The sequence below is a fragment of the Copadichromis virginalis genome, linkage group LG4 (genome assembly GCF_057382275.1).
Source record: "Copadichromis virginalis isolate Kocher_CV1m ecotype Utaka linkage group LG4, C_Virginalis_male_GT1.1, whole genome shotgun sequence".
In the NCBI taxonomy this organism is placed as follows: Eukaryota; Metazoa; Chordata; class Actinopteri; order Cichliformes; family Cichlidae; genus Copadichromis; species Copadichromis virginalis.
Window position 1 is genome coordinate 29,663,145 of NC_140621.1, and position 20,790 is coordinate 29,683,934.

The 20,790-nt window shown below is 40.1% G+C and overlaps 2 protein-coding genes and 1 non-coding gene across 7 annotated transcripts in view; 2 read left to right on the plus strand and 1 right to left on the minus strand.

The window, feature by feature from the left end:
* Positions 1-11,113, plus strand: part of cacnb1 (calcium channel, voltage-dependent, beta 1 subunit) — a 40,405-nt gene extending 29,292 nt beyond the window's left edge. For 3 of the 5 annotated variants that reach the window (XM_085454796.1, XM_085454798.1, XM_085454799.1), the window contains 5 exons: positions 951-1,060; positions 5,354-5,505; positions 5,631-5,726; positions 7,455-7,640; positions 8,999-11,113. In XM_085454796.1, coding sequence (XP_085310922.1) covers positions 951-1,060; positions 5,354-5,505; positions 5,631-5,726; positions 7,455-7,640; positions 8,999-9,538 — 1,084 coding nt within the window. In that variant the 3' untranslated portion in view covers positions 9,539-11,113. Of the gene's footprint in view, positions 1-950; positions 1,061-3,381; positions 3,391-5,353; positions 5,506-5,630; positions 5,727-7,454; positions 8,961-8,998 lie in introns of those variants that run through there. The other 2 variants (XM_085454797.1, XM_085454800.1) reach the window with 2 other exon arrangements.
* Positions 11,114-14,727: 3,614 nt separating this feature from the next.
* Positions 14,728-17,811, plus strand: arl5c (ADP-ribosylation factor-like 5C). Its single transcript, XM_085454801.1, has 6 exons — positions 14,728-14,912; positions 15,277-15,337; positions 15,445-15,592; positions 15,919-16,002; positions 16,492-16,643; positions 16,805-17,811. Exons 1-6 carry the CDS (start codon positions 14,867-14,869, stop codon positions 16,851-16,853), a joined length of 540 nt encoding a protein of 179 aa, XP_085310927.1. The 5' UTR covers positions 14,728-14,866; the 3' UTR covers positions 16,854-17,811.
* A 328-nt stretch (positions 17,812-18,139) lies between these two features.
* trnac-gca (transfer RNA cysteine (anticodon GCA)) lies at positions 18,140-18,211 on the minus strand. The gene has a single exon. It is a non-coding gene; the product is annotated as a tRNA-Cys (tRNA).
* Positions 18,212-20,790: the final 2,579 nt, after the last annotated feature.

The following is a 20,790-nucleotide window of genomic DNA, read 5'->3' on the forward strand; positions in this document are numbered from 1 at the left end:
CACCCGGTGTGGTCTTCTGCTGCTGTAACCCTTCTGCTACAATGTTCAACATGTTGTGATTCAGAGATACTTTTCTGCAAGCATTGATTTTAACAAGGGGTTATTTGAATTACTGTTGCCTTTACTTACCTCAGGTTACAGCTTGAAGTAGTCTTGTCATTCTCCTCTGACCTCTGACATCAGCGAGGCATTTGTACCAAGACAACTGGATATATTATATTATATTATATTATATTATATTATATTATATTATATTATATTATATTATATACTGGATATTTCTTCTTTTTTGGACCATTCTCTGTAACCCCGAGAGATGGTTGTGTGGGGAAATCCCAGCAGATCCTGTAGATTAGCAGTTTGATAGCTGATTCCTGTATGGCATCAACAATCATGCCACGTTCAAAACACCTAAATCACCTTTCATCGCCATTCTGATGCTTAGTTTGAACCTCAGTATGTCATCCTGACCGTCTGCATGCCTAAAACACTCCGATTAGATACTTCGATTAGTGAGCAGTTGAACAGTTGTACCTAATAAAGTGGCCCATCAGTGTACATGACATTACTGGATCATAATATTGATTCATTAAGGTGTATATCCCTTAAATGTTATAGCCTGAGATGGATTACAGAGATCAGTATTTGCATTAGAAGTGGAAAGCACTGTAACATAATTGCTTAAATAAAATAAAAGTACAATAAAACTGTATATGAGTAAGTGTTTGTAGTTACTTTAGATGTCCTATTTATGCCTTCATCCACTGATATTGAGGATTGAAAGATGAACAGTACGCTAGTCTAGTTGGCGGTACAAAGGAAGGCCAATCATATTTCTGTGTCACTCCATGCCCCTCCCCCCTCTGGACACACCCTTGCAGCCATGATAGACTCTAAATTTAATAGGTTTCTTTTTACTGACCCAGTAATGTGCTGGCTCTCTGTTTCAGGATATCCATCACACGGGTGACAGCAGACATCTCTCTGGCCAAACGTTCAGTCCTCAACAACCCGAGCAAACACACTATCATTGAGCGCTCCAGTACCCGCTCGAGCCTGGGTAAGAGGACGCTTTTGTTATCCACAAACCACAACAGGCAGAATCACACTGAGAAACGCAACGCAGACAGTTCGTGACAATTAGGATTTAATTTTTACTCTTTCAACAGCTGACATATTAAAGTTTAGGGAGAATATTAGTGTAATGTATTTTTGTTCATCACATCATGTTACTGAACATCTTTCACTGTCCTTCATATCTATATTTCTTTAAGTGTGTCTCTCTTTTATTTAGACAGACAAGAGTCCATTAATATTGCGTTGTTGTTGTTGTTGTTGTTGTTGTTTTTTAAATACTCAACAGCAGCTGGGAAATTACATTTTTAGCAAATGTTACTAAAACAGGAGAAACATTGCATTTGCTATTTTATATCAGCCACACAGGGAATGTTGGACTGATCAAAAAGACAGTGTGTTTCTGTGTGTGGACATATCTCACACAAGCTGACTTGTAAATTATTAAAGGGATGACTGACCCCAAAATCACATTTACATATTTTCCTCTTGTCCGTAGTGCCAATTATTCATCTAAGTTGTTATGGTGATTTGCCATTTTTTAAGATTTTAAAGGTGTCTGCCCTCGCTTGCATATAATGAGACTAGATGGCACTCAGCTTAAATTTCCCTCAATCATGACCCAGTTCCCAAAATATGTCCAGAAGTCTTGTTATAAGCAGTTTTATCTACAGTCATGTGAAAATACTGCTTATGTAGGACTTAAGAGGGAAAGTAGCTGCCAGATCCTGCTAATCAAATCCATAAGCACCAGTGGTGGCAGTGATTGAATCGATCATGAAGTCTAAAGTCGAATGTGAAGCCATCTGCCATCAGCTAACGGTTGGCCAAAATCAGGTCATGCAACAGAATGACCAAAAAGGCATAAAAGTGTTGCAGTGGCCCAGTCAAAGTCCAGACCTCCACCTGACTGAAATCCCGCCAGTGCCTTAAACAAGCTGTGCACAAACAAATGCCAACTGCCAATGGCTGCCCCTCTCTGAGCCTGGTTCTGCTTGAGGCCTCTTCTTGTTAAAAAGGAGTTCTTACTCTCCACTGTCACTAAATGCTTGCTCATACGGTGTCATATGATCGTTGGGCTTTTCAGCATTTTTTAGAACTTCTATCCATTCATCCATCTGCCACTTATCCAAATCAAGGTCGTGGGGGGTTAGAGCGTATCCCAGCTGTCATAGGGCAACTGAATAAGGTGCCAGTCTGTCATAAGGTTGACACAGAGAAAAAACAATCATTCACCCTCATACCTATGGCCAATTTACCTTGGAGATAACAGGTAAGCATCACGCACAAGGGCTGGTATCTTGAGATCTGAGGAGCTCACAGAGAAATGGCCTAGATAAATAAAAAGCACTGCAGGCACTACACAAGTTAATATATTTGATTATGGGGTGAGCTATAACTTGTAGTCTTTAGACCAGCGGTCCCCAACCCCCGGGCCTCGGACCGGTACCGGTCCGTGAGTCGTTTGGTACCAGGCTGCGAGAGTTGAGGCTCAGGTGTGAAATGTATAGTTTTCAGGGTTTTTATCGGTTTTCAGTGTTATTTTGTTATCGTTTTTATCGTTAACTCGGTTTTCCTGGGTCTTTTCACGTGTATTATGAATAAATCTTCTTTTTTTCGGTACCGGTACTAGTTTTATTTTGTTGTATTTATCCGCGACACCTTAAAGGCCGGTCCGTGAAAATATTGTCGGGCATAAACTGGTCCGTGACGCAAAAAAGGTTGGAGACCGCTGCTTTAGACAACAGTCACACTCTTCTTCATACAAATATCAACTTTAAAGACTTAAAGACAGACTTCTTAAAATATGGATCAGTCTGTAGCTGGGTTTAGTCTTTTTATTTGACTTCTTAATAAAAAGACAAATGTAGAAAATCATCAGACTTAATATCTTTTAAGCTTTACACATTAAGAATATGTGTAAAATAGCATACTGTCTGTATTCAAGCACAAAATGAAGCTCTTGAAGCTGAATGTTTGAGAAAAACATTTCAGCATCTGTGTTGTCAGAGGTGTGGTTATCAGTGACATCACATGGAGGACTTTTCTTTCAAATGTATGCATGATAAATCGGAATATTTTAGGTTAGATAATTACTAACGATCAGTTCTAGCAGTTAACGTACTTCAGTTTCAAGTTTGAGGTGTATCATCCAAAGACACGAGACTGTCACTTATTTTCTTTTTACACCTGCTCTGATTGCCTGAGTCTGATCTGGCCTCCTCTCTCTCTTCATCCTGTCTACACCCATCCTCCCCCCTTTCTCTCCCACCACCCATCCTCTTCCTCCTCTGTCTTTTGATTCAGACGTACTGGGTACGTATGCTCTTCCCGCAACAAAACAATGAAGCATCTCTTTCTCTTTCCTTCCCCTCCCCTTTTTCTTCTAACTATATTCATCATCTGCTCATACATCGTTGTCTGCCTGTCTGCTTGCCTGTCAGTTTCTCTGTTCCTCATACTTCTGTGTGACAGCCTGTAGTCTCTTAACAAAAAGAAACCAATTACAAAACCCAAGCAGGAAGAGATCCGTGGGAGGGCAGCAGAGCGGCTGGTAGCAGAGAGGGAAGACGATACTCTCCCATCCTGCTGTCACCCTTATGTTGTGACTCATAATGCTGTTTATCTTCAGTCATACCCAAGGATAGCATCTATTGCAGCTGGACCTTGCCTTTTAAATTCACTCTTGTCATCACGGGGGAGCAAACGTCTCTCTGAAGTTAAATCCAAATTCGCAGAAGGCTTTGTCGAGGTTAATGGAAACCTTGGCTGCTGTTTTTTTTTTTTTTTTTTTTTTTACTTTTTATTTTCATTTTTTAAATTGAAAACGAACAACAAACAAACAGAAACAAACAATAAAAGACATTTACAGTTATGGGACAGAGTAGGTATCATCAACTAGCCAAAGCTTGACTGGCCATTATGACCAAAAAAAAATATATATATATTCTCAGGAACACACTCTAGTATCTTTATCTTTCAAACATAGCCTCCACCCTCTGAGGACCGAACACAGAAAATACGGGCGTATTAATAAGAATAATAAAAAATAATAATTATAATAGTAACAGTATTGGTAATTACAGAAATTTAAAACAAAAAAAAACCAAAACAAAAACAAAAAACAAAAAAACAAAGGAAACAAAAAAAAAAAAAAAAGAAAAAAAAAAAAAAAACTCTCCCATCCTGCTGTCACCCTTATGTTGTGACTCATAATGCTGTTTATCTTCAGTCATACCCAAGGATAGCATCTATTGCAGCTGGACCTTGCCTTTTAAATTCACTCTTGTCATCACGGGGGAGCAAACGTCTCTCTGAAGTTAAATCCAAATTCGCAGAAGGCTTTGTCGAGGTTAATGGAAACCTTGGCTGCTGTTTCTTTGTACAACTTAAAAGTTCACGTCTCTTGTCATTCTGCAGAGACCCCGTTTCGCCTCCGGCTTTAATTCTCTATCCTTTAGCTGGAGGCTGCTGAAATGTGCGGGCCACGTCTCTGTGCAGATTGCCTTGCCCCTGTTATCTCTCTTTGCCACTTGGGTTGGCAGCGCACAGACACCTCGGAGGCGCTGAGGGTTGACCAGACAGACGAGGAACATTCTGGTTTTCGGTTTTAATCTCGCTCCTTACACGTCGACAGGCTGATAAAAAGGTGGAGCTGTCTTCGAAATGCTAAATAACCAGCTTTTATAGGCTGCTGTTGAGGAACAATGAACACAACGTTCAGCATTCTACAGCCTTGAGTGGTGCACCCGATAGTATAATTACCGCTGTGCCTATTAGTGCTAACAAAACAACTAATGTTCCACTTCATCTATTTAATGAGGTTGTTTTTTTTGTTTGTTTGGTTGTTTTTTTGTCGTTGATGTTTCTGTTTTAGTTACATGGTGAGAACTTGTGCCCTTATTGTAAGTTATTTCAAGTACCACAGGCATCTCATTCTTAAGTGCCTCCTTTCTCTGCACCTTTTAAAAAAGCATTAAATACATATCTGAAATGTCAGGAGGGGGCAGGAGAATGAGGATGTTCGAGCGCTCCATTTAGCTGTGCATAAATGGAACTTTTAACTGTGGTCCAATCTGATTCATACGCTTGGAGCTGTTTTGTTTTCCTCTTAACTCCGACATGCATGAGTAAGAACTAACACGTCTGTTATGTACTTTTGCACAAAGTTAAGGGAGATTGGCTCACATGCAGTGCTTTAACTCCTCAAACAGAGATCATGTATCTGTTTTGTTGTCTCACTGTATTCACGTGTCTTGTCTGTTTCCTGGGCATTCAGCTGAGGTGCAGAGTGAGATCGAGCGTATCTTCGAGCTGGCCCGAACTCTCCAGCTTGTTGCTTTGGATGCCGACACCATTAACCACCCCTCTCAACTGGCTAAGACTTCCCTGGCTCCCATCATTGTTTATATCAAAATAGCTTCCCCTAAGGTATGCCTGTTTCATTCATTCATTTAAACCGATTCTCATACTTAATTTTGGAATGACTCTACCGTCTTCTGATTCTGATAGCAGTAAATATTGTTTCAGTTCAGTGCTCTGCTATCTCCCTGCAGGTTCTCCAGAGGCTCATTAAATCCAGAGGGAAGTCCCAGGCTAAACACTTAAACGTGCAGATGGTTGCAGCAGACAAGCTGGCTCAGTGCCCACCTGTGAGTTTTGCTTTGCGACTTGAGCTTTTTTAACATATTCTCATCCCCGGCTCATCACACCCTGACACTCAGTCAAATGAATTTGAACTCATCAAGTACCCCTTTGGGATTATTTTCCAACGGTATCTGACGATTAACAGCTGAAAGAAGACAGGTTCGAGGCCCTCAATTCAGTTTAATTCAATTTTATTTATACTGCCCCTCGTCCAACAACGGCTGCTTTTATTCTGAGTGGGGGCCCTACAAAAATAACAATCAGACTACACCTTATGAGCAAGCACTTGGCAAGTGCTTTTTCCATCACAGTTTTTTGGGGGTTTAGGCATAAAACCTACTTGGATGGATTTCAGGAAAAGATGTAAAAACTTATATCACAGTACTTTCCGGTTTTACAGAATAACACTTATGCATCTATCTTTACATGAGCGGACTTTGACATGATTTTACAGAGCAATAAATGAGCTACTCTCAGGCGTTGCTAACAAATGATACATTTTTGGCACAGAGCTATAGAATCGCTCCTTAACAGGCTGCCTGTTATGCTTTTACGATAGACCTGATCGTTCTGTCTTGAGTAATATTTAGTCATCATCCCAGCTGGTTCCCTGTCGCTGTGTGTGGAGGAGCATAGAGACCATAGTCTGTATATGGCTGTTGTGTCAGCCATTGGTTTAGGACAATGCATTTTGAGTTCTGTCCACCTCCATATCAGTTTTTTTGAACGAGCGGGTTCTAAGGGTGGCACGATGATTCAGTAGTCAGCAGTGCTGCCTCACAGCTTTGCCTTTTTGTTTGGAGTTTCCATGTTCTCTGCATCCTCTAACAATACAAATACATGCTTGTTAAATTAATTGGTGACACCTAACTTACTCTAGGTTGGATGTAAGTGTGTGGTGTTTGCATATTTATAAAAAAAAAAAAAACAAGTTATAAAAATGCCAAAAATATCTTGTAGAATTCAGAGGCAAAACAGAAGACAGATGGAGAGGCATTTTCTTTAGGTTCAGAAGTGGCTTAATGAACTCATGTTGACTGTGAGCTCACATATCCACAACGTACTTCCGCTCCTTTTGCAATTTTCAAGTAGGGTCTTGCTTTAAAACTAGCTGCACATGCTACCTAGGCTTAAAGAAAAGTTGAAAATGCTGACCTCCATAGGCCACATCATTCACTGTCTTCCCCTGTGATGCTGGTTGCCATGATTTCTGCAGAAGCACTAAACTGCAGTGAACCGAATAACTACATTCGGTTGAACTCTCACTGAAATAACTGATCAGAAATATGGTTGTTTAAGTTTTTCATTATCAAACTGTATGAATTAGTGTAACTTACAGTCGAACTTCCCCATTAGAATTCAGGTGAGGGGGAACAGTGACTTCAATAAAATAAAATAAAATACCATACAGCTGTTATGAAAGGGAAAGCTAGATATAAACAGTTTTTTCCAGCAAACCGTAAATCTGCTTTTTAATACCTTTTTTTTAAATGCCTGACTCTTTTGTTGGGTTAGCCTCAAATGGCTACTAATTCCTTTCTCACCACTGGCATAATTTTTCAGATAGAGTTACCACTTGCTTAAATGCTGAGGCATTCTACATATGATGTCTTGAAAGGCGGAGCAGATGGTTTTGTGATAAAACAATTGGCTGTTACTAGAATTCATGTAAAGACAGAAGGAAAATTCACTTTGGTACAGTGAAATAAATGAAGAGCTGTTTTTTGTTGCAGGAATTATTTGACATCATCCTGGATGAGAACCAGCTGGAGGATGCCTGCGAACACCTGGCTGACTACCTTGAAGCCTACTGGAAGGCAACACACCCTCCAAGCAGCAACCCTCCCAACCCTCTGCTGAATCGTACCATGGCTACGGCAGCCCTGGCTGCCTCCCCAGAGCCCGTCTCCAACCTACAGGTACAGGTCCTCACCTCCCTGCGCAGAAATATGGATCCGTGGCCTGACATGGACGGCACTGTAGCCACTGAGGGGAAAGAGGAAGAACATGCTCTCTGAAGTCCAGTAGCACAGGGGGGTGGGGGGCGACTCCGGCAACTCAACCCAAACTCAGCAGCCTGTTCCTTTTACCCTGGAGTAGGAGTGCACTAATAGCCTGTTTATGCTGTATAAAGGAAACCGCAGATACATCTGTGCAAGAAATTAACACCCAAATGAACCAACAAGGATCCAATTTTCCACACATGAACAGCTAGCCTAAGAACACCTACGAGTAAAAATGATGTAGTCTGCATGTTAGCAGGTCAGCTTTTCCTTCTGTGCACTGTTTAAAACTGTGAAAACAGCTCAGCTGAAAGCACACTGGACTCAAGGAATAACCTCAGAAGGTACCTCTGCCCCCACAATCCCTTCTATTTTACTGTAATCAGACGTAAAATAGCGTCTGCTGCCCCCACCCTGCCCTCTGCAGCTCTGTGGCCTCCTTTTCTTCAGCGCTTCTAGAGGCTGAAATCCAGTTTGCTGTCCTCCTCTCTGTTGCCATGGTACCACCCCTGAAAACAGCAAGTCATGTCCGCCTCTTCAAATAGAAACGCTTAGTTTGGTGGAGGCTGTTGCTAACACTCTGTCCGGTTTAATCAATTTATCTTAAGAGTGAGAGCAAAATACTAATCAGTTTTCATTCTGTTCTTCAGTTGCTACTGGCTCCTTATCAGCTAACATGAGCTGCATGCTGTCAGATTAATTACATGGCACACAAGCGACAGTCTTGCACCGAATGGACACAATTATGCAGGGATCCTTGACAAAAATGAATGAAAAGTATTTTTTAAAAAAAGATTCAAACTGGATTGAATTTTTAAATTTAAGGAAAACTGTTTCAGGATAAACATGTGAGCTATATCATTTTGCTGCTTTGTTCTGCCATGAGCTCAAACAGCCAGCAGATGGCACTATTGTAATTGTAGATATATAGTTTAGCTTCTTTATAAGTTGCTGGGATCTGTTTTCGTTTGTAGGTTGATATCATCATTTTATAACAGTCAATTAGCAGAACTAAACAATTTCTACTTACTGATTAAATTGTGTTGTTTGAGTATAGACTAGTGTGAGTATGCACAATGTTAATGTGGAATGTGTTTCATATAAGTATCTTCAGCACTAATGCCTTTAAAGTCATGGATTCTTAAGCTAGAACAAGTATGCATCTTTGTTCTTTCTGCCCTGTCTGCTAACCCTGCTAATTAACTGCTGACACCTTGGTGTGCTGTTTGTGTCTCTGCATGCTTTTCGTGTGGCATGGGTGCGGCTCGCTGCAGGGGGCGTACTTGGTGCATGGTGAGCAGAAGCGGGAAGGGCCTCTGACAGAGTGTGGTGGGAGCGGCACGCTGCATGACTATCAGACAGACCTGGGAGGGAAGCCCCAGCAGCAGCACCAGCAGCAAGCATACCTGCGCTCCTCTCGTGGCCAGCTACGAGGAGGCAGCGGGCGAGGCCTTTCACGGCAAGACACCTTCGACTCGGAGACCCAGGGCAGCCGGGACTCGGCCTACACCGAGGCCGGTGACTCCTGCATGGACATTGAGACCGACCCCTATGAGGAGCCTGAGCCCTACCGAGGAAGTGGGGGCAGCCGCCTCCACCTGGCGCAGCATCTCGGCCGACAAGCCTCCTGGGAAGACGAAGGTGCCGAGCCGGACCAGGAAAACCGAAACCACCCTCCGATGCCGAGCCAGACACATCCGCATGGACGTGCCAAGCTGAGGGAGCGTTACTGCCAGGATCCTGTGGACACAGGGGCCAACATGAGCCGCAACAAGAACCAGGATGACTGGGGGAGGGACGTCTACATCCGCTGAACGGTCATCATACCACAGAGCCAAGGAAGCCCCTGGACAGACTGAGGACAGAGGGAGAGGAGGGGATGGAGGGGAAATGCTCTGGTTTTTGGGTTCAACAGGAACTGAAGTGTAGGTTTGGGGCCATGCCGGTCAGGCTAACAAAAAAATCTGTTTACATCCCAGTACAATGTAAAGAAATACATCAACTGCCAGATGCCATTCTCATCAAGTTCTTCTTGTAATTCAGTTTATTTACATTTAGAAAAAATAATATTGGTCTTTTTTGTTTCTTATGTTAATACTGCATGAATATCATGGATTTCTATACTCACAGCACAAGGACAGTAATTGTTACGACTCTGATCTGTATGATTCGATCCTCTCTTCGATTGTAAAGTGCAAAGGTCGGTAGAGCCGTAGTGTATCACGTCTGTCCTCTGCAGTCTTAAACAGGGTCTAATGTCACGGTTCCCATGTACGTACAGTGTCAGGGTTTCTCTTTACCTTAAGCTCACTCAGTGCTTTTGGCTTTCAGGGTTTCCTCCCATACTGATATCCAGAAGTTTTGAGTCTCTCACCTCCACTTTCTTATCACCCAGACCTTAAAAAGTTGGTGGAGAAGTTGCCATATTTTAGCACGTAAATTTATCAATGTTGCTATACTCATGTCAGTGCGATAACAATGAATAATACACTCCAAAGATGTTTACTTCTTCCCTGACCTGGTTCAGTCACCATACCTGACTGTATGTGTCTGACCCAGTCCTCCCATTTCTGTTATCCTCTTCTTCATGGGTGCTGAGGGCACCTCCAGTTGTTCTCTGGTTTCCAAATGTGGTGCAGATTCAAAGTAGTTGTGTGAACGAAACGTCCTGCCTTAGTCACTCCCACCCCTTATTTCAAGAAAACTCCAATCACAAGTGCCGGAATGTCTCGCCAAGCCATGTCCGCCGCTGCTGCGGTGGGATGTCTTAACTCTTGTTACACTCGTTTTCATACCATATCTCTGTCTCTTTGTGTCTCGTGGCTGCTCCGTCCCAGCTCGTTGCTCATCTCTTTTTTCTTTGCACCAGCTTCGTCGTCTGTTTTTCAGGGCTAACAGTTATATAAAAAGTACTTGTACGTGTGGTTAATCACTTCGAACTTCCACCCAAACAGCTCGCTTGTCTAATATTAAATACCACTCTCTTCTTACTCCTGATTTCTGACTGAATTAGTGTTGGGTTTTTGTTTTTTTCAGTGAACATTTGCATTATTTTTTTCAATCTTCAGTTCTTGTGAGCTAGTGAGAGGAGTATAAAGTGGGCAGTGGGGGGGATAGGATCAGCTTTGGTCTTTACACAGTTATCTATAATGGAGAATTCATGAATGTCTTTGGTAGGCTGCTTTGGCCCACCCCCGTCTTCAGTTGAATAAATAAATATTAAATAATGATCAGTAAATAATGTTATTGTTGCGTTATCGCAATTGTTAAAATGATGAAATAACATGTATCATTGGTGCCTGATTGTAGCTACATTTTGCTTTTTCTGCCTTTCATTTTTAATCTGTGGATAAATTCGTATTTTAATTAAAAATCGAATAAGAAAATGCCATTGTGTCATTTCATTGTTACAGTGAGATGTGATGAACAAAAACAGCTGTCAAAAATGCTAAATGTCTGCAAGTGTATGTCTGCGTCGTGTTGTTTATTCCACTGGATACATGTGAACACATAGTTCAATACAAATCATAGAGTAGATTAGTTTTTCAATAAATTACATGATAATTAGTCAAAATTGATATGAAAAGCAAAAGACAGGCTTGCTGCTTCCATAGGAATTAAGAGGGTAAGTAGCAGCCAGGTACTGCTAATCAAATGCACTTAATTAATTAATCATCAGCACCTCTGTGGAAGCAGATATTTTGATAGTTTGCTGGTCTGGAGCATTCAGCTGGGTGTTAACACAATGCCACAATTTCTCCAGGAATGGATGTCTCAACAAATTTGCCCCATGTCAGAAAAATACCCAAGAGCTACATCTCAAACTTGACAGGCTTCTGTTAGCAATGCTAAATGCTAAAGTGCATCATAGAATAATTAGAATTAGAATAAAGAAGGGTATGAATTGAAAGTTCACCAACAGAAAGCCTCTTCTCTCTAAAAAGAACACAGTATCATAGCTTCACAAAGATGAATCTGAACAAGCTACAAGAGTTGTGGAATAATTACCTTTGGATAGATGGGACCAATGTGGGAATGTTTACCCATAATGCACACCACCAGTTTAGCACAAAAACATCATAGCAACTGTGAAGCACAGTGGTGGAGGAGGGGGAAACTGTGCTTATTTTGTTTTTGCAGCAACACGACCTGGGCACCAACCATGTAGTCAACCATGACCGCCTCTGTATACGAAAATATTCTGGACACAAATGTGAGGCCATCTGTCTGACAGCTACACGTTGGACCAAACAAGGTCATGCAACAGGATAATAATCCCAAGTGCAGTAGCAAATGCCTGAAAAGGAACAGAATCGACTTGTTGAATCAACCTAAGGCCTTTAAAAAGCTGTGCAAAAACAAATCCCTGCAAACCCCAATGAGCAGAAGCAATGCTGTAAAGAAGAGTGGGCCAAAATTTCTCTATAATGATGCAAGAGACTAACAAAGTCGTGCTGAAAACAACTACTCTGCATTATTCTTGCTAAAGGTAGTTATACAAGCTATTGATTCATCAGGTTGTACTAAGCTTTTTCATATGACTGTCTTATTTAAAAAAAAAAAAAAGCCAACACCACCCTGAATGTAGAAACTATCCCATACTTCTGCTGGGTGTAAACCTGCAAAACAATGAGCCACAAGAATGTTGACAGATTCTGAGAATAAAAAAAACAGTTTCACTTTGTATTCACAGAAACGTAATCTCCAAAATACTCGTGTCAAATTGCAGCACATTTCAAAACACCTGCATTTTCTGAAGTGCAGTTATGAAGTGCAGCTGGCTCACTCCAGGATGTGGTTTTTGTCATCGTCGAGCTGATGCTCTGCACAGGACAAACTGTCACAGACCTGAGACACGGTTTCCATCTGTAAATCGAAATGTGAGACTTACATCAGAGCGTTGCTCAACAGGGTCAAAATGACTGTAATAACAAACTGCTAAAAACTGACAGAACGGGACAGAACAAATATGTAACACATGTTTGCATGTATAACTAAAACTAAGGGTAAACTTCCATTATTATAGTTAAAGCAGGATAATTTTAAAGAAAAACACAAAAAGTTATCTGCAGTATCACTGCTTCAGATTTTGAAGTGTACACATGTGGAATGACATCTTTCAAAGTGTTTCTGATGACTGTTATCTGATCATCTGTATTAACAATAAGGACCATATCACGGTTATAAAGCAGAGTTAATTTCAAGTATATACTGTCTGACATGCAAGTTAATTTAAAAAAATCACATCGTAGATCCTTTAATGTAGCAAACAGAAATACTGGAGAGTGATAAGGTAACATTAAATGCTTAATTATAGTGGAAAAGAAATGTGCAGCGGTAATAATCACAATAATAATAAAAATGATGATGATGATGATGATGATGAAGATAACAGATACCATAACTGTATTCCTGATGAGAAAGTGTGCTTATGTGATTACTTTTACCTCAATAAACTAAAGAAAATGCCTTTCACCTTCAATATACATTTATTTCCAGAATGAAACCTGGCAATTAATTTCACTTAAAACACTTCAAGCTATAAATAAATTATAGGGAAATAAATACAGGTACAATACTTTGACTGAGGTGAATATAAGTATGCCTCATTACTGAATCTCTTATGGGTTTGAAATTAAGACAAATCTGTCAGATCAGAGGCCCTAATATGCAAAGAGATCATCAGTGTTGTGATTGTGTAACTGGAGAGTTGAGAGTAGAACTGATATAAAATTGCTTGGACGGTTCAGTGGAAATCCCGGGGAATTCTTTGTTTGAAGCCAGTTTTGCTTTCTGTTGGTTTTTACAGGCCGATAAGTTCTATGGTTTCTCAGAAAGGAAGGTACATAGTTTTACTTCTCTTTCCATATATAGACCGGACATACGCGTGTCACCGACTGCGTCATTATCCCACTCGTGCCGTCGGTGTGGCAGGACTTGTAGGTTGCCTTCAGGGACTATAGGTGAGCTCAGATTTTCGATATTTAAGGAGGTAAATAAATTGCATTTAATGTACGCTAATATCTCGTGATGACGAACGATGATTTATCTAGGATTTTTCGGTACTTATTCGGCTTTTACAAACATATTCTTCCTCAGTTTGGAGCACAAGTAGTTTTCTATAGACCTGATAAAGAGGTCACTACACAATGAACGGGGCAAAAAAAGCGATTTGGGAGACATTTAAAATATATTTAGAATATTTGGCCCAAATAAAAACAAAGCAAAACAATAAAATCTTAAATGCCTTAAATTACTTTATTACCCCAAAGTAAATAATCACATATACAAAGAATCAGAATCAGAAATATTATTAATCCCAAAGGAAATTATGGGCAAGGGCGGCTGCTATTTCTATATTTTTTCCACTTTGTTAAAATGAGGGTAGAATAAATAAAATTCTATATAGTAGAATATAGAAATGCCAGGGTATATTGTATTACAGCTAGGACAATATTTCTGTCCAGGGTGACAGGGTGCCCCATTTATTTGGTACAGCCCAGTATTTCACTAATATTCTCAATTATGGAGTCAGTGTCTCACAATTTAATTGGCTCTATATAATAGTGAACACCTCTCTCACACTCGTGCAACAAAAAGATATGTGCTGATCTGTGACAGCATCCCTACTAAAAACACAAGCAAGTAAATGTGTGAAAGTACAAAGACGACCACACATGACTCCAAAACAATCTCAGTCTTCCAGTGATGCTTTTAAGATGTTGGGAAAATCTCATCTGAGCAAAATCTTTAACTTACAATTATTTAAACAAAAAAAAAAGGAAAGAAAAAACAGCCTACCCACTTGCATCTGTAACATAATCCACACCGTCCCACACAAACCCCAACTTACTTTGTGGATAATCTAGCCCTTGGCGAATCCCTCACCGGCCCACGTTTTGTATTCCCCACAGCACTGAACGCACCATCATTACTATCTACGCTGCTCGTGACTCACTCGGCAAAAGGTGCAGACTTTCTGAGGAGGAAGCGCCGCCCACAAATGGTATGCCGAGGCAGAAACTGATAATAGATCCCGCAGCAGAGTCAGTCTGACAGTCAGCTTCTAATCGATACTGAAGTCTGCTTCCTCTGGATTTCTTTTGTATTCATCGCTCATCTAGCACTCACACCTGTTGAACATGGGCTATCTGCTGTCTAAGATGATGGCTGTGTTCGGGGACAAAGGTACATGTGCTTTAATTCTTGTGTTCGTCTTGTTATGCCTGCATTGTTGCTGTTTAGATGAATTATAAAAGCCCGTCGGTGTGTTAAGCTCCTGTATCGGGTAATATGTGATAATTGTTGTTTGATCACCTTACTAAAAACTGATTTCCTGACACAGTAAAGTTTCAGTCCTTTCTTATATACGACACTTAAACCAAGTGTTGGACGTGTTTTACTGCAAGAACAGTCTTTTGATAAGAGATGTGAATCTGTTCAGCACATCACCCTCATGTACCTGCCTTTTATCTTATCTGTGTGTACATTTATCCCTTGAGGCTGAATTTGCAGTGAGCATGCAACTTTAACATGTTTAACTTTCCTACAGAGCACAAAGTCATCATTGTGGGTTTGGATAATGCTGGGAAGACGACCATCCTCTATCAATTGTGAGTGATCTGACTGCTTTCTGAGTCTTTCAGCAGTTTTTTAAAATCTGTTCTCACAGTTTAATCTAATTCTAAATGCATCTTTTCCCTTTTTCAAATACATCTAGTCTGACAAAAGAAGCCGTCCACACATCACCAACTATTGGCAGCAACGTCGAACAGATCACCGTTCGGAAGACTCACTTTTTGGTTTGGGATATCGGAGGACAGGAGAGCCTGCGAGCTAGCTGGTACTCCTACTATGGCAACACAGAGGTATGGCTCACCTACACTCTTCAGATCCTTTCTATCTCTAAAAAACTTTTAAAACACAGTAAATCTTTCATTGAAGTGCATTGGAAGTGATATTAGCAGTTCCCAAAAATAAATCCAGAGAAAGTGAAAGCTTTTGAAGTGCTGGCTGCTAATGCACCTGCATCTGTTTTATGACTTTTCCTGTGATCCATTGTTTACAGGTACTGTATCTTTAATAGAGCATTGTAGACATGCTGTGCTCCCTCTTATGAATCAAGCGTCCCATAGATTGGGTCCTGATAAGAACGACCTTATAACAGGTTTAATAACTATTATTTCCCTTTCAGATCGTCATTCTGGTTGTGGACAGCACTGACCGGGAACGACTGACTGTAACCAAAGAAGAACTTCACCGAATGCTCGCACATGAGGTAGGATCTTTAAAACATAGCGTAGAGACTGACTTTATTAAAACATTTAGGGAAGTTACTTGGTCATAACTATATTAAAAGTGCCTTTTAACATATTTGAATACTGCTTACGGATGATAAACAGGTAGAGGAGGGTTGATCATACTTTGCTTTATTGTTTAAATATGAAGTGTTTTGCCTGTTTTCTTTGAGAGCTGCTTTGACGTACAATCACATTGTTGTTTTGTGAAGCTGCCCTCTTTTGGCATTTGTGTTTTGGTGTTTGACGTTCCCTCCCGCTTTCAGACAGACACTGATTGCGTAATAGATGTGAAAGCAGATTACTCACCCATGACATACTGTGATGAGGAACTTTCTTCTTATAGTCAGCATGTCTGTGCGTTTCTATGTTCCGCTGAGGTTGCTGTTTGTTTTGAACAACATCACATGTTTCCAGTGGAACCTGAGTGCAGACACGGTATCGGTAACCCATTTTTTAATTCTTTTTAGGACCTACAGAATGCAGCCGTTCTTATCCTGGCCAACAAACAGGACATGAAGGGTTCCCTGACAGCGGCAGAGATCTCCCAGTTCCTCACGCTCGACTCCATCACAACACACTCCTGGCATGTTCAAGCTTGCTGCGCCCTGACAGGAGAGGGGTGAGTCTAACGCACCTCCAGCTCTCAGTATCACCGACTATTACTCACCCTTCACAAATATGTGACGTAGCTAACAGAAACATGCCTCTGCATACCACTGCTTCTGTTGAAATAATAGCCTTTGAAACACTTATCAAAATGCTTCTGATCTCTCCCTGCAGTCTACCTGCCAGTCTGGACTGGATGAAGTCGCGGGTTGTGGCAAACTAGAAGAAAACAATGGATTAAAAGTCCTGAAACTGAACCAGCCTCTCGGGCGCTGCAAAGGCCGCAGTGTCAGGATTATTTACAGTGTTTTGAGCCTGTGACCACAACATCTGTGACAAAAACTGCCTCACCACGTCTACAGTATGACTTACTGACAATGTGACATCCTGAAGAAACCTGCGTTGTGTGTACCTCAGCCTCGGAAACATGACAACAGACAAGCTTCAAAAACTGTTTGATTGTTTGATTATATTTTAGTAATCTGGAGGTTGTGCACTGAGGGAGAGAAAGTGTTAGTAATGTATTGACATAAGTGGCCTGTGTGTAAATGAGAACAATGTTTGGGCAAATTATCCTACCTCACCAGAAGTATCACGTTCCACTTTAACTGTCAAGAGTGACTAAAATGTTATTATTTTATTATTAGAAAGGAAAACAATAAGGCAGGTTGACAAAGGACAATGATTTATAACACTAAGTCATATATTTTCCTATTAGTATCTTAATTTTCTAGAACTGATCCAGTGATTCCACAGATGCTTTAAAACAAGACAATCCTAATTTCATTTTGACTTAGTTCTCATAAATGAAGATTTTTGTTCTTAGTTCACAAACTACTGATTCATCACAGTTTACCAGCAAACAGTAAGACTATAAAGAAAACAAACAAAAGAACATTATGCAGCTGCTGTGGTTTTCCTTCTCAGGATTTCTGCAATGTTGCAAAAGCCTACAAGCCTGCATCTGATGTTAAAATTTAATTTAACGCCAGCAAATGATTTTAGCTTCATTAAACCTGAATATTTATATTAATTTATTCTTTTTTTAATGCTCTTGGACTGTGTACTGTATATGACAGCGATTTCTTGAATGGGAGAAGGCGCTAGCTGCTATGAGTCATAATTTTGCAATGTACATACTGTATAGTTTGATTTTTTTTAAGTAAATGTTATTATTGCTATGTGTGTGTTGTTATTTTAATAAGCGATGGGCAGCATGCTATTGAGGTTGTTAACGCTAGTTTACCTTTGGCTTCCTTTGTCTTTACCATCCTTGTCTCTGTCCCTCCAGCCCTCTGTATACCCTCCTTTACTACATTCACGAATCTTCTCTGTGGTCTTACTGTTTTCGTCCTGCTTGACAGCTTCGTATTGACACGCTTTGTTCTATATAACGTTTTTCTTGTTTATTAAACAATAGCGCCTAAACTACAACGTTACGATAGCACTAACACGACTTCAACAACAAACGTGGCGTTTTTCACTGGCAAAAGAGCAAAATTAGATTTTAGGGGGCATCCGGATTTGAACCGGAGACCTCTTGATCTGCAGTCAAATGCTCTACCACTGAGCTATACCCCCGCACGCTACGACGAGCGGCCCGCTCCTGTTTTAGATACAATAATAATAATTCTATGTTCTTGTTTTGGACATTCTGTTTTTCATAATCACTCGAAAATCTAAATTCGAGTTGATTTTGACGACAGCCGTGGTATTTAATCGCTAAATAATAGACGGTTTTCTGACCGCTAGAGGGAGAAATGAGTTTACATTTATGGCTGTCACTGTAACTGGACGGCGAGAATAAGAACACGCGTCACATTCGTGACAATAAGCACAAAGGGGCTAAGTTTGCATATTTATTTAGGCAAAAAGAAAAAGAAAATGAAAAAAAAAACAACGAAACTTACACACTTTCATCATCACGTGGTTTAACATCACACGGAAAGTTATTAAACATACAACAACAATCCTTCTAGATGCAAACATCATCAGCTGTTTTAACAATGACTCAGCATAAATGAAGAAAAAATTGATGTGCAGAAGTGACTTTTTTGTGAAGTGAAAACTGTGGTCACCTCAGCACTGTGTGACTATCACCACAGCTGAAGACTTTGTGATTTTTGAAGTACCCGTTGTGGCTGAGGAACAACCAGTGTAAGTCTTAAGTCACACATGTTTACCTACCACAGAGTTTGGGATTTTTTTCTTTAGACATGAAGCCACAATTTTTCTGTCCTTTTTAAAATTTCAACTGTAAACGGTCATGCTGACAGGAGCAATCAAGTAAGGAATGTTTTTCAAGTCCACATTCGATTGCCAAATAACATTTTTCTTAGACTTTTATTCTGATATGCCACCTTCAAGTTACTGAAATACACACATGTGAAGGACAAATATATAGGATAAGGTTGACTTTTTGTCCCCTTACTCTTTGATTTGTTGGACCTCAGCGAAGCCCTCGATACAGCTGATCATGGGACCTTGTGTTGTGGTAGCTGGTATTTAACATATACTAAACTGGTTCACTGTGATAGTGTCATACTATCACAAGTAGCTGAGTAAATTTTTGATCAATCTTTGATTTTTGAAGTTCACATCAAGTCTCTGACCTGCTCTTTTTTAATTTTTCCATTTAAGAAACATGGCTTAACTCCTAAAAAGTTGTTCTCAAAAAATGGACTCGACTGTTCATCTCTTGCTTGGAATGTTGTGATGTCCTGTTTTTTGTGGTTGTGTCCTAATTTTGACTTTCCACAAGTTAGTTTTATTGATGCTGCTGTCAAGAACTTTGAGATTTTTTATCTTGAAAAGCATTATATAAATAAATGTTACTTTTAAACTTAAATCAATAGGCTAAAATAAACACAGATATACTACTAAAAACATATCAGGCCAAACTAAAAATTCCAAAAGGTCACAGGAAATACCTAGAAACATGAAAAGTACCATCAGGACAGAAAACAAGGACTCGAGAACAGGAACTGAAATAGATAGGCAACTGAAAAGAGGAAATGGGAGCGCAGACAAAGGCAGCAATCAGAGGGTTTCCAATAACTGACGACAGCAAAATACCATTATGCCTTCGTGAACTTTCCCAGTCCATGTTAATAAAAGTAGAATATTTTATTTATCAAGAAACAATGTGTGATTTAAATGTTCTTTTATGTTTTGGAACAGTGCATACAGTATATATACCAAAAACTATACTAATAATTCAACACAGGTGATACTAATGAAAGCAAATGCAAAGCAAGGAGAACTGACAAAGAAAGCTGTAAGTGACCAGAACAAAAATCCACACGCAAGTGACACAAGCAAATTTAACTGAAGCATTTTGCTACAGCTACTTGAATTACAGCACATAAATAAACCCTTTGATGAACGTTATAGCCTAGGCTGGATCAGGTGACCCTGAGCTATCCAGTCATGCATCTTTATCCTCAGGCTGCTGTGAGACTCTCCGTGATGCACATACCTTTTCACTCCCAATACTTTTATTTTGCACTGCTGCAGTCATCAACTTTTGTAGTTGTCCTGTTTGTTATTCCTGGTTTCTCTCTGCTCTTCGTTTCTCTCGTCTCTGTCAATTCACCCCTAACCCGTGCCTGGTTCTGCCAGAGATTTCTTCCTGTTAAAAGGGAGTTCTTCCTTCTCATTGTTGCCAAGTGCTTGCTCATAGGAAATTCTGTAATTGTTAAGATTTTCCCTCTATTATTATTAATAATAATGCTATTTTTAGTATTATTATTAATGAAACCGTTGCTGTGATTTGGCACTACACAAATGAAATTGAATTGAATCTTGCACACTTATTTTCTTTTTTCCAAGGTGATATGTCAAAATGTCTTTTATGAAACATACCCATTGAGCTTGGAAGGTTCCTGTCTGAGGCTTCACTTTAGCTTTAACTAAAAGTCAGAAAATAAAAACAATAGCAATATTTTTAAAATGCATATGGGTATGTCAGCATTGTTTAAAGAGAGCCTATGAACCCAAATGATCCTAAGGGATGTTTAGCAGGCAGCAGTTCCTCTTTGCACGTAATTGCAGTAAGTTTCAAATAACAGGATACCCCTTGTGAATGCAGTAGGTTTTTAACCATTGTGAATATTATGGACACCAACATTTTAATAGAGGAAAATTTGGAAGATGCATAT